Consider the following 13,504-nt stretch of genomic DNA (forward strand, 5'->3'; position numbering starts at 1 on the left):
TTAAGAACCATTAGTGGTCACAGATATTTTGTAACTATTCTCCCCAACACTATTATCTTTGTATATTTGTGTCTCCTTCTTATTTTCTATTTTTTTCTCTTTCTCTCATACATTTTTCTAATATTCACAGGATGAGGGAAATCTGGGCAACTGATGATGAATAGATAACAAGGACCATAAGAAAAATATCAAGTAGTGATAATTCAAAAGCAACACAGAAAAATAAATTTAAACTGAAAAAAATCAATAGATTGAAGTATCCTGAGGTACATATATTATATATGTCTTGCTCATTAAATCAGAATCTTTAAAATATCCTGGGAAAGGAGGCCACTGAACTGACAGGGAGAAGACAGACTGTAACTTCATTTCCTGGGGTGGCCTCAATCTAGTTGAACAGCTGCTGACTTATTAGGAAGGTCACATAACCTTTCTTTATCTCTGTTTCATTATTGAAGGATTGCTACTAAGGTATCACAAACCAAACTCACCTAATATTAATCAAGTCTGTTTTTCTGACCTGAGTCATGTATATGAGAATAACAAGCAAGAAAAAAGTACACAATCCAATACATTCCTAACATTTGTTGAGAATAAACCACCCATAAATTGTCTCTTTCTTCCCTAGCATCTCTGAAGGAAGCTTTGGACCTGAATTAAAGCTATAAGCACTTTACCTGAACATGTCTGACACATCTACAGTTGCCAGCCAAAAGCTGTAGGAGTTGGCATAGTAGTTACAGGTACCCCTCCCATGACATTCGATGAAGGGAGCTGAACGAAACTCTTCCAAGCAGGAACCGGGAGAGGCTAGGGCTTGACCTGAGCCTTCTGCCCCTGCACTTGTATGCTATAAAAGACAAGGAAAAATGTGCCGCAATACCCATCTGCCATAATAGCTTAGTGAATATCCAAAGATGTGTGCTGGGCTTGGCCAGATTCAAATCCAGTGAACGAACAGGCCCAGAGGTAAGACAATAGTATCCACACCAAGGGTAGTCAAAAAAAGTAATAGGCAGATTATGAAAATATGTTACAAAAAATGTGTGAGGGGGAACAGAGTGCTTGGATAGAAGCTGTTTGAAGTTTAAGCTTCTTGTTATGCAAATGACAGGGATTCCTCATATTGGGAAGAAATGTAGATGGAACGGACAGTCAGCTATTATGACAAATGTAAGGAAGAGTGTAAAATACCATCATGAAGGAATAACCAATCCACAGAGAATCCCATCCCTGAGGACAACGGGGAATCTGGATCGTCTGACTGTGAACTGCGATCACCACAGCTGGAGCTTCACATACTGCACATCTGGTAAAGGAAAAGGAAAAGGAACATAATCTACAGAGTGAGCACGTGAAAAGTAGCCGTCCTGCTTCATTGGAAGCCTTCCTGGTATGGAAGCCAATTAATGTGTCTTTCAATGATCACAAAAGGTGAAGAAATGCACTTTGAGGATTGCATTTGCTAAGTATTGTCTCCCAATATACATAATAAACTGTAAACTTTTGTCAAAAAACTGCAGAACCAGTGCAATGGCCTTTTGATATTCCATTCTGCCCTAAATTTCTATTCATACTTCCTATAGTCAATGCCTTAATTGCCATAAGAGTTTGGCTTGCTGTATTGCACATACTACTTGTTGTCAAAGTGCTCAATTGGAGGGGAGACATTTAGTAATGCTGAAACTGTGGTAAGAACAATGTCAGAAAGACTCGAAAATATAAGAAACGGACACTTTCTCAATCTCTACTCATTATTCTTGGTCCAAAGGACATTTATTAAACATTTGACTATATATGGAGAAGTACAATATATCCAGAATGCTGGGCAGGTACCCAGGCACTTGGAGATGTGGCTGAAATCTACAAAATCAAGTAAAATAGCAACAGAATGAATATAGCTGAGCCTTCCATATCTTTAATGAAAAACATGAGTGGACCTCTTGACATATTACTGAGGCCAGTTTTGCAGTTTACCTAACAAAATAAGTAATACATTTAGACAAGGTTTTACTCCCAAGAGTTGGAACTGACAAAATTACACACACACACACTCACACACTCCCAGATTCACAAAGGATTCAGGAAAATGTATTAAAAAGGGCACCATGAATTTGCTACTAAGGCTGAACCAGCTTTAATCTTTATATTTACTATCAAAGGAAGCAGACTTTCCAGCAATTCATCCTTTATGGTTACTGAAATCCTGGGTCATGATCAGAATAAAAATGGCAATAACCAATATTCCTGGGAGACTGAGTTAAACTAGGTTTCAAAATGGCAAAACTCTATTAATGGTATCCTCTTAGTTACTCATGCTCCAAATCTCAGCTACCATCTTCTTCCCATAGCTATCAACTGTCAAATCCTATCTAGCCTAATAACGTGACACATGTACCCTACTGTGAGTTCCAATTTACTCACATCAGGGCTATAGCAATACCATTCAATCCAACTGTTCTCTCTACCTCAAGACTATCCCTTCTGTAATCCATGTTACACATTGATGGCACTATAATCTAATCTGAAGTGTAGCTCTAAAATATTTCGGGGCTCCTTGTTACATATCAAGTAAACTTCAAACTACAATTTGGTACAGAAGGCCTTCTACCATCTGGGCCCAAGCTAACTTTGCAATCTTTTCTCCCAACATAACCTTTACATACTACACCCTAGATACATTACTTTATTACCTATTGTCATTTTATCTGCCTAGTATATATCTCCCCTTTATAACTGCCTGTGCCTCAAGTCCGTCTAGTCATTCAAGGACTGATCAGTTCAAGACATATTTTTTCCATATGGTCATCCCAGATTTCTCCATTTGAAATTAAACATCTCTTTCCCTATGCTTTCATAACATTTTTATTATATTTATTGTAGAACTTAGCCCAAATCTGATATATATTAGACAAATTTATGTAATAAATAAGTACTACACTGTCAGTTATCTGGCTATTACACTATGTCTATCATGGGGGCCTGGTCAAAAGCAGACCACCAATAAATATGAGTCAAATTAAATACTTAATTGAATAGTAAGAGGTACCTCTGTTCTACCTAACCTAGGAGGAATATCATCAGATTGTTAGCTTTGGACTCAAATATGACTAGCTAATTAACTGGGGATTGGTAAAAGTCACAGCTAAATCAATACCTTACCGACTAATGAATGGCTGGATGCTCTGGCCCTTTAGGGGTTGCATGCTCACTGGCATGGGCTCTGGGGTAGAGAGCCAGTAAGAATAGTCATTTCTTGAAGCGAAGTTGCAAACATTATTGATGTTGCAGAACATGAAAGGCATGGTACTAAAGCGACGAAGGCAGCTGCCAGCCGTCCCTAGAAAGATTTGGAGAGAAAACAATAAAGGACTGCATGATGATGATACTTTAGTTTCTTCTAAAACAATAGCAGACAGCCTTTCGAGGAAACTTGCCAGCTTTTCATAGGTAATAAATATACTATATTTCTTAAATCTAAGATTTACTCATATTTTAACATTTATAAAATTAGGATGTGTTTTATAATGTATGCTAATATTTATTGTGGTAGCTCATTATATTATTTCCCAATGCTGTTTTTAAACTAGTGATGCATCTTATAAACAATGGTGTCTTATGCAGAATATTTAGTAATTCATTGTGTGCAAGTGAAGGACACATACTGAGTCCTTATGATATATTATCAATATTTCGTGCTCCAGGCTGCCCTCTCTTCTTCTAAGACATCCTCAGTGTGTATCTTGTGTGAATTTGCAATCTCCTTAGGCCTAGGGACAATAGTAATACTGGCCAGTGTGCAGAGCCACCGCAGACAGGTTTGAAGAATACGTAAAAAGGAAAAAAAATAAGATAGGAAGGAAAGATGTGAGGGGAAAGCAAACCAAAAAAAGAAAGAAACTAATCTTTGAAATTCAGAGCTAGTAGGACAAGAGAGGTTATTTTTACTTGTGATCAAGCCTTTCTTTTCTCATTTACTCACAAAAGAATGATGAAAAATGCACTTACACTTTTGAAAGTTAAATATCTAAAGTTTTGATATCTAAATTTCATCATAAGTTTAAATTGATACTGTGCCAGTATTAAGATATTAGCTATTGTCTCTCAGCTCCACACCCACTCTTCTGTATTCCACTTTGTAATAGTAGGGACTGGGAATTTGCAAACCACATTTCTACCTTGCCAGCTTTCATTTATGGTGTTTTGTGAATATTGATATCTAAGAACAAACTTTTATATCACTCTTTTAAATGCATCCAATATAATGATTTGAGATCTAACATTTACCATTATAGAAAATATATAAACTTGTCTTTAACAGTTGGAAATTATACACTGCTCCTTCTACATTTAAAAATTATATTTCCCTTCCACTTTTCTCACACAGTTTTATCCTAATGTAACATATTTTTATTTTTGAAAGTTTTTTATTGATCATGCTATCATATTTCTCAAAAATTAAAATTGAATACTTTTTAAAACTTTTTGTGACTATAAGACTTTACATGTTAAACGTTTTATTTTGACCTGTCATTGTTATTATTATTAATTCATAACTGATAAAAATATATATATTATAAATTTTTATATAATTATTACAATAAACTTTTATTAGAAATGTATTTCTTAGTAAGATGGATTAAAAGTGAATTACAGAGCTTGAGTTAATGGAGACATTAACAAAACTATTAATTTTTTATTTACGCAAAATAATGGGGTACATGAACATTTTTTGTATGTATATAATGCACAGTGATCAAGTCAGGGTATTTAGGGTATACATCACGCATGTACAATATTTTTTTTTAAGTATAGTCATCCTCTTCTGCTATCAAATATGGAATTAATTCCTTCTATCTTACTGTATGTTTGTATCCCTTAACCCACTTCTCTTCATCCTCCCCCTTCCCCACACTTACCCTTCCCAGTCTCTGCTATCTGTCTTTCCATTCTCTGCCTCCATGTGTTCAAATTTTTAGCTCCCACATATAAGTGAGAACATGTGATACTTGTCTTTTTGTGCCTGGCTTATTTCACTTAAGACAATGAGTTCTACTTCCAACCATGTTGCTGCAAATGACATGATTTCATTTTTTTATAAGGCTGAATAATATTCCATTGTGTATATATACCACATCTTCTTTATCCATTCATCCTTTGCTGGATACTTAGGTTGATTCCATATCTTTGCTATTGTGAATAGTGCTACAATAAACATGTGAGTACAACTATCCCTTTGATGTATTATTTTCTTTTGGGTAAATATCCAGTAATGGGATTGCTGGATTTAACAGTAATTGTATCTTTAGCAAAACTGTTATTTTGAATTATCCCTTTGAATTTGTCTGTCAGAGGTTTTCATACTTCAAGGCAATGTGCAAGAGTATGACTCTTACAAAGTGGAGAAGGCATGACAGTGAAAGGAGATATGGGAACGGAGATTGCCCAAAGCACATCTGCTAAAGTCAGACTGACTTTAGGAGAAAATACATATAAAAGTCAAGGAGTTGAAATTTGATTTTTTAAAAAATTATGCCTCGGTGCATCTTGGAAATTCTTCATATATTCAAAGGGGTATGCTTATCTCAGACTGAAGATGACTGACAAAAGACTAATAGATCTCAAACCTGTACTGTCAGAATTATTTGGAATTTTTATACAATAGATTTGGCATAGGACTAGGAGTCTTCAGAAAATTCCCTAGGTTGAAAATCATTGATTTAGTCAAATTTATGCATTTAAAAAACTGGTTAAGAAAAACCTGACTGACTCACAGTCCTGTAAGAGTGAACAACAGGGGAAAATTTAAAAAGAAATGAATTTAGAATTGGCAGGTGTTGGATTCAAGTCTTACCTCCATCACTTTCTAACTGTATAAGGTTTCAGTAAGTTATTTAACCTGGTAGCCAGTCTCTTTGTGTGTAAAATGAAAAAGCAGAATATTTCTATACATTTTTCTTAATCATAGTTGTGTAAATTAAATTAGACAATGGGCATGAAAATGCTTTGTACATTATAAAGTAATTTAAAAAGAAAACTATTCTACTGCCTAATTTGGGACAGAGCTGAAAATACCTGGTCTTATAAGGAAGAGAAAAGAAAGGTAAATAAAAGGAAGGCCCATAATGATGGAAGTATCTGGAGTATCTGGTTGCACCTGTGGCTGCCCACAATGATGCAGAATTCTGGGATATAGTCTCCAAATTTTTGAAGAGAGAGTGATCCCATATACTCCCAATGCCCTCTATACCCTACAGTTATAAGACTTTAATAGACTAATGGTTCTCAGTATGTTTTATTTTTCTCCCAGACAGAAAAGCTTTAGTATTTAATCCATCTTCTCCGTCCTCTTTCTTACATTGTATAATCCTTCCACTAATTCAACACAGCCTGCATTTATTCGATCAGGAGGTAATTGTTTCTTTAACATCAAAGTTACAGCTGCCTCTATCTTTGCTTAGTCATCAAGATACCTCCAATGTGATCCTTGTGTGAGCCCCAGCAAAGCCTCTGCAATCCAGGACCATTCCTAGGATCTTAGGCTCTGTCATGGCCTTCCCTGTGTCTGAGGCCTAAACTACCAGAGGGTCTATTTATAGACTCTAAATCTGACTGTTCTTATTCGAGCAAATACATGGATTCCGAAAAGTTATAATTACATGCTGATAGCAGATTCTATCTTCTCTTTGCATTACATTTTTTAATTTCGTAGTGCTCAAAACTTCTAATGGTTCCTCTGTTGACCTGGTAGGTTAGGGATGTGAAGTTTAAAGTTTGATTATAAGTCTGACAGTGTAGAGAGATTGAACAAAAAAGAAGAATTTTATAGGAGAAAGACTAGAGAAAATTACCTGAAGATATTAAATTAATTATTTAGATATTTATTATTCAATTAAATTATGGAAAGATAATTTAATTACTAATTTAATGAAGATTTGTCAGTTATAAAATTTAAAAATATGTAACCAAGTGAAAAAGAGAAAGAAAAGTGCAGAGGAAAGTTGAAAAAGAGAAAAAGGAAATATAAGTGGAAAAAAAAGAAGACAGAGAAGAAAGCTATTGGGCAAACCCTTACATTATTTGGTTTCATAAAATGACCTATGACCACTGACTTACATGTAAGTGAATATCCTTACTCTGGTGGGCCAGAACTGGCTGGCAGGTGTGGCCATATGCCTTCTAAAAGTAGGGAGTAAAGCTGACCTCCGGGGTCTCTGTTGCTGCAGAACCGTTTCCACAGAATGAATGGCCCAGCCAATGAGACCTCAGGAAGCTTCTCATCATAGAGATTCCAGAAACTGGGAGCCCAGACTATCTTCTTAAAAGTCTTTATGAAGGCAAAGGGGATAGTCAGTCTTAAAATAGGCAGCCCTGCTGGGAGTGGTGGCTCACGCCTGTAATTCCAACACTTTAGGAGGCAGAAGTGGGCAGATCACGAGGTCAGCAGTTCAAGACCAGCCTGGCCAACATGGTGAAACCCCGTCTCTACTAAAAATACAAAAATTAGCCAGGCATGCTGGCGGGCGCCTGTAATCCCAGCTACTCGGGAGGCTGAGGCAGAAGAATTGCTTGAACCTGGGAGGCAGAGGTTGCAGTGAGCCGAGACCGCACCATTGCACACCAGCCTGGATGATAGAGGGAGACTCCGTCTCAAAAAACAAAAAAAACAAAAAAACACCACACAGCCCCAGGTAAGACAATGGGACTTCAACATCCAAAGTCAAAATTCCAGGAAAAGAATTCATGGGGATGGAAAAGTCCTTGAGAGTGATTCAGTCCAGTGTCATCCCATCAACTTTGCTGTCCACCCCAGTATAGAAAAGATACATGGGAGCACTTTAAATGAAATGGATTTTGTACAGAAATGTCATACTTTATATAGCTTTAAATGACTCCAGTAATACTTTATAAAGCTAAGGTACTTATTTTAGGAACTACAAACTAGCATAATTAAGCAATGACCTTACTTTCTTTGATCTATGAACCAAGATTCTCTTCAGAACTTATGAACTTGATGAAGACCAGTTTCAAAGATGAGGTAACTATCTCCCATGAATTATAAACACTGCACACTCAAGCAGCTGCTATACTGCAAAGAGCCCAGTGAAACTGTTTCATTAATAGCTAAACTAACTAAAAGTAAATGTGGCCTTTGTGAAATGATTTGCTTTAGGCCAAGAATTGCACTCATAAGAGCTAATTAATGCTTTTAGTTTAAGGTTAAATATTATTTATTTAAAAATCATGGTGAATATATTCAGTTGCCTTTGGCATGGTTTTCAGTTCGGAAGCCCCAAAAGAATAGAGAGAGGCACTTTGGCCAAGGCTACTCTAGAACCCAACAGGATTTCTGAAACAAAAACAAAATGCACAGTAGGAAATTAAATATTGATTATCTCACCCAAGTCTTGACCATGGGCTCTTTTATTTCCTTGTACATACAGGAGAGAAAAGCCTTCATAGATCTGAAGTGTTCCCTGCGGGCATTGTGGTGCATCCGTTGTCTGGCTGTGGCGTGTAATAAGAAATCCATGTGCAATAGAGGAGGTTCCAGGGGGACCTGGGGGACCTTGCAATCCATCTGGCCCGGGGGGACCATCCAAACCACGAGTACCTATTTCCACGAAACCATCAGTATACAAGATTAAGTAAGCTCTGATCCACTCTTACGGTTATTGACAAAACATTATTACCTCATTTGACTAGTTAACTTAGTTGATATTTATAGAGTGTCTATAAAGGCATTGTCAGATATCATGGGCTAGGAGACAAATAAAATATGCTTATTTGGAGAGTCTGTATGTTATTTAGTCTCTCGTTGTACTAAAAGAATCTGAACTCCATGACCAATTTTCAGCCTGCTGTTTTGTTCATCAATGAGAAAGGAAGGGTGTGGTTGCCATCAATCTACCAGATTCATTGCTGAAAAACATTTTCCTTTGAATCTGTCTGGGGAAATTATTCTCAGGCATACATTTTTGTGTAGAGAACAGGCAGGGCATTCTAAAGAAGTATTTTCAAAATGCCCATTTTCAATCTACCACTGACTTCCCTTCTTGATTTAGCCTCTTGGTTTGAGTTCATTTAATAATTTTCTGTATACACAGGCCTTTGGACAGTGTGTATATAAATTTTCATTTTAGGGAAACTTCACAGAAACTCTTGTGATGAAGACAACACTAACTCGTTATTTCCCTAGAAACATAGCATTAATGAAATGGCAGGGCATTGACTCTAGGAAGGCTATAGGTATTACCACTCTGCCTTGCTGCCACTGATACTTGAAATACAAACTCTTTATGTTTATTTAGAGTTATATTTATATAATCTAGAGTTGTTAACATATATTACTGATCTATATAATATATGATCCTCTATTTCTATTTTAGAAATCTTAACATTAGTGTATTTTTTATTTCAAGTTGACTCAAATTCTTTTTGGAAGTAGATTGAGTACAGATTGAAAATCTAATAGATATCAGACTCAGTATTATCAGGAGCACCTATTAATGCTCCTAATATCAATTTATCATCTCAACATGAAACGTCACCATGACTCTTAAAGGTCTATGGCAATCATTTAAACTGTTCGTTTATATTTGCTGCTCTTTATGAAAGAAATTACAGCCTGCTGTGATATTTTCAAATGTGGAAATATTCACAATAATTTCAAGCAAGGGATTTAAATCAACATATTGAAAATTTGCTGAACAAGTAAGTACAGTGAGTGCCTGGAAAATTCTCATCGTGAGAAAGAACTGAGTTTTCCACTGCTCTAAACACAAATAGAAGTAATCTTGTATGCTTCTCTTATAGTGACAAATCTCCTTATTATGTGCTTTGCTATTTTCCCCAGTTCCATATTCACCAGTCAGCTATGCTAACATCAAGGGAAGATCTCACAGCTCTAAGTGGAGGCCCTATGTCCAGAGGTCTCCCAAACTCAAAGACTTTCCCTCCACCAACAGCATGTTTTACTTGTCTTACCTGGCTGTCCTGGCAGACCTGGGTCTCCTTTGCGCCCTCCTGCACCATCAAAGCCAGGGAGTCCATTGCGTCCAGGATCTCCTGGAGGGCCAGTTGGACCTACAGGAAAATAAATGAGGTATTCAAATATGAGTAGAATATTCTCACATCTGGACAGATCTAGGGGACAAAAGATTCTCGAGACACTGAATTCCCAATTTGGTTTTGTCTTAAATCCAGAAAAATGAGAGATAACTCAAGTCCAGGACCAAAAAAGCCAACAAGGATTTAGCTTTAGTTTTAAATAATCCATTTGCTTCTGGGATGCTTTTAATGGAGTTGTGTTCTCTTGGTCTTCAGAATCAGACAAGAATGTAAGTCCCAACTTTTGTTTACCATCCCACCATAAGTTACTGCCAGGTATACTTTGTTTTTAATAAGACTGTCACTTGATTACTTAATAAGAGCGAAAGACTGAAGTTAGTTCTTGCTTTCTTTTATAATGATTAATGAAAGTTGGCTATAAGCATAGAGTAAAATGGCCACCTAGACACCAGTTAGTTTAAAAGACAAGGGGCTTCACAGTGGGAAACTGATAGCCCAACAAATCAGCTTTCAATCTTTCTGATGGATGATGTACAGAAAGCACCAGATCTTAAATACATTTTCATTTCATTATAATTTTTTTAACATTAACTAGTTGTTCAAATTGGAACAGCCAGAGGGGCTAATAGTAACCTGACATGGTCTAAAAGAAATTCAACCATGAGAAATTAACACTTTCAAGAAAAAAGAAAACGGAACTTGTGGTGGTCTGCTATTCTACTAGTTGCTTAGACTCCTATTGTCAGAGACAACCTCTGACATGTAAAAGGAGAACTAGGGAAATGTTCTCCAATGAATAAGCCTTAAAAGAATGATCTGCAGAGGAGTGATGAGAGAGGGCATCCTTGTCTTGTGCCATTTTCAAACGGAATGCTTCCAGCTTTTGCCCATTCAGTATGATATTGGCTGTGGGTTTGTCATAAATAGCTCTTATTATTTTGAGATATGTCCCATCAATACCTAGTTTATTGAGAGTTTTTAGCATAAAGGGCTGTTGAATTTTGTCGAAGGCCTTTTCTGCATCTATTGAGATAATTGTGTTTTTTTGTCATTGGTTCTGTTCATGTGATGGGTTACGTTTATTAATTTGTGTATGTTGAACCAGCTTTGCATCCCAGCAATGAAGCCGACTTAATTGTGGTGGACAAGCATTTTGATGTGCTGCTGGATTTGGTTTGCCAGTATTTCCTTGAGGATTTTCGCATCGATGTTCATCAGGGACATTGGACTAAAATTTTCTTTTTTCTGTGTGTCTGTCTCTCTGCCAGGTTTTGGTATCAGGATGATGCTGGCATCATAAAATGAGTTAGGGAGGAGTCCCCCTTTTTGTATCATTTGGAATAGTTTCAGAAGGAATTGCACCAGCTCCACTTTGTACCTCTGGCAGAACTTGCCTGTGAATCCATCTGGTCCTGGACTTTTTTTGGGTGGAGGGTATTAATTACTGCCTCAATTTCAGAACTTGTTATTGGCCTATTCAGGGATTCAACTTCTTCCTGGTTTAGTCTTGGGAGGGTGTAAGTGTCCAGGAATTTATCCATATCTTTTAGATTTTTTAGTTTATTTGCATAGAGGTGTTCATAGTATTCTCTGATGGTAGTTTGTATTTCTGTGGGATCGGTGGTGATATCCCCTTCATCACTTTTTATTGTGTCTATTTGATTCTTCTCTCTTTTCTTCTTTATTAATCTTGCTAGTGGTCTATCCATTTTGTTAATCTTTTAAAAAAACCAGCTCCTTGAACTGCACAAGATGGCTGAATAGGAACAGCTGCAGCCTCCAGCTCCCAGTGTGAGCGACACAGAAGATGGGTGATTTCTGCATTTCTAACTGAGGTACGGGGTTCATCTCATTGGGGTGTGTCGGACAGTGGGTGCAGGACAGTGAGTGCAGCCCAACAAGCAAGAGCCGAAGCAGGGTGAGGCATTGCCTCACCTGGTAAGCGCAAGGGGGAAGGGTATTCCCTTTCCTAGCCATGGGAAACTGTGACACATAGCACCTGGAAAATCGGGTCACTCCCACCCTAATACTGCACCTTACCAAGGGTCTTAGTAAACAGCACACCAGATTACATCCAGCGCCTGGCTCGGAGGGTCCCACATCCACGGAGCCTCCCTCATTGCTAGCACAGCAGTCTGAGATCTAACTGCAAGGTGGCAATGAGGCTGGGGGAGGGGCGCCCACCATTGCTGATGCTTAAGTAGGTAAACAAAGTGGCCAGGAAGCTCGAACTGGGTGGATTCTACCGCAGCTCAAGGAGGCCTGCCTGCCTCTGCAGACTCCACCTCTGGGGACAGGGCACAGCCAAACAAAAGGCAGCAGAAACCTCTGTAGATGTAAATGTCCCTGTCTGACAGCATTGAAGACAGTAGTGGTTCTCCCAGCACAGAGTTTGAGATCTGAGAATGGACAGACTGCCTGCTCAAGTGGGTCCCTGACCCCCGAGTAGCCTAACTGGGAGACACCCTCCACTAGGGGCAGACTGACACCTCACACCTCACACGGCCGGGCACACCTCTGAGATGAAGCTTCCAGAGGAATGATCAGACAGCAACATTTGCTGTTCAGCAATATTCACTCTTCTATAGCCTCCACTGCTGATACCCAGGCAAACAGGGTCTGGAGTGGACCTTGAGCAAACTCCAACAGACCTGCAGCTGAGGGTCCTGACTGTTAGAAGGAAAACTAACAAACAGAGAGGACATCCACACCAAAACCCCATTTGTACATCACCATCATCAAAGACCAAAGGTAGATAAAAACACAAAGATGGGGGAAAAAGTATTGCAGAAAAGCTGAAAATTCTAAAAATCAGAGTACCTCTCCCCCTCCAAAGGAATGCAGCTCCTTGCCAGTAACGGAACAAAGCTGGACAGAGAATGACATTGACGAGTTGAGAGAAGAAGGCTTCAGACAATCAAACTTCTCCAAGCTAAAGGAGGAATTCTACGAACCCAGCGCAAAGAAGCTAAAAACCTTGAAAAAACATTTGACGAATGGCTAACTAGAATAACCAATGTAGAGAAGTCCTTAAACGACCTGCTAGAGATGAAAACCATGACACGAGAACTACATGACAAATACACAAGCTTCATTAACTGACTCGATCAACTGGAAGAAAGGGTATCAGTGACTGAGGATCAAATGAATGAAATGAAGCAAGAAGAGAAGTTTAGAGAAAAAAGAGTAAAAAGAAATGAACAAAGCCTCCAAGAAATATGGGACTATATGGAAAGACCAAATCTACGTCTGATTGGTGTGCCTAAAAGTGACGGGGAGAATGGAACCAAGTTGGAAAACACTCTGCAGGATATTATTCAGGAGAACTTCTCCAACCTAGCAAGGCAGGCCAACACTCAAATTCAGGAAATACAGAGAACGCCACAAAGATACACCTCGAGAAGAGCAACTCCAAGACACATAATTGTCAGAT

The 13,504-nt window shown here is 38.0% G+C and overlaps 1 protein-coding gene across 1 annotated transcript in view; it reads right to left on the bottom strand.

Moving 5' to 3' along the window:
• COL4A5 (collagen, type IV, alpha 5) overlaps positions 1 to 13,504 on the bottom strand; it is a 272,036-nt gene that overhangs the window by 1,435 nt on the left and 257,097 nt on the right. Inside the window, exons 47-51 of the mRNA XM_011982572.1 lie at positions 9,988 to 10,086; positions 8,402 to 8,614; positions 3,163 to 3,340; positions 1,195 to 1,309; positions 678 to 850 (exon numbers count right to left, since the gene is read on the bottom strand). Of these exons, the coding sequence (XP_011837962.1) occupies positions 678 to 850; positions 1,195 to 1,309; positions 3,163 to 3,340; positions 8,402 to 8,614; positions 9,988 to 10,086 (778 nt within the window). The remainder of the gene's footprint in view (positions 1 to 677; positions 851 to 1,194; positions 1,310 to 3,162; positions 3,341 to 8,401; positions 8,615 to 9,987; positions 10,087 to 13,504) is intronic.

The sequence above is a fragment of the Mandrillus leucophaeus genome, unplaced genomic scaffold, assembly GCF_000951045.1.
Source record: "Mandrillus leucophaeus isolate KB7577 unplaced genomic scaffold, Mleu.le_1.0 Scaffold1055, whole genome shotgun sequence".
Taxonomy (NCBI): domain Eukaryota; kingdom Metazoa; phylum Chordata; class Mammalia; order Primates; family Cercopithecidae; genus Mandrillus; species Mandrillus leucophaeus.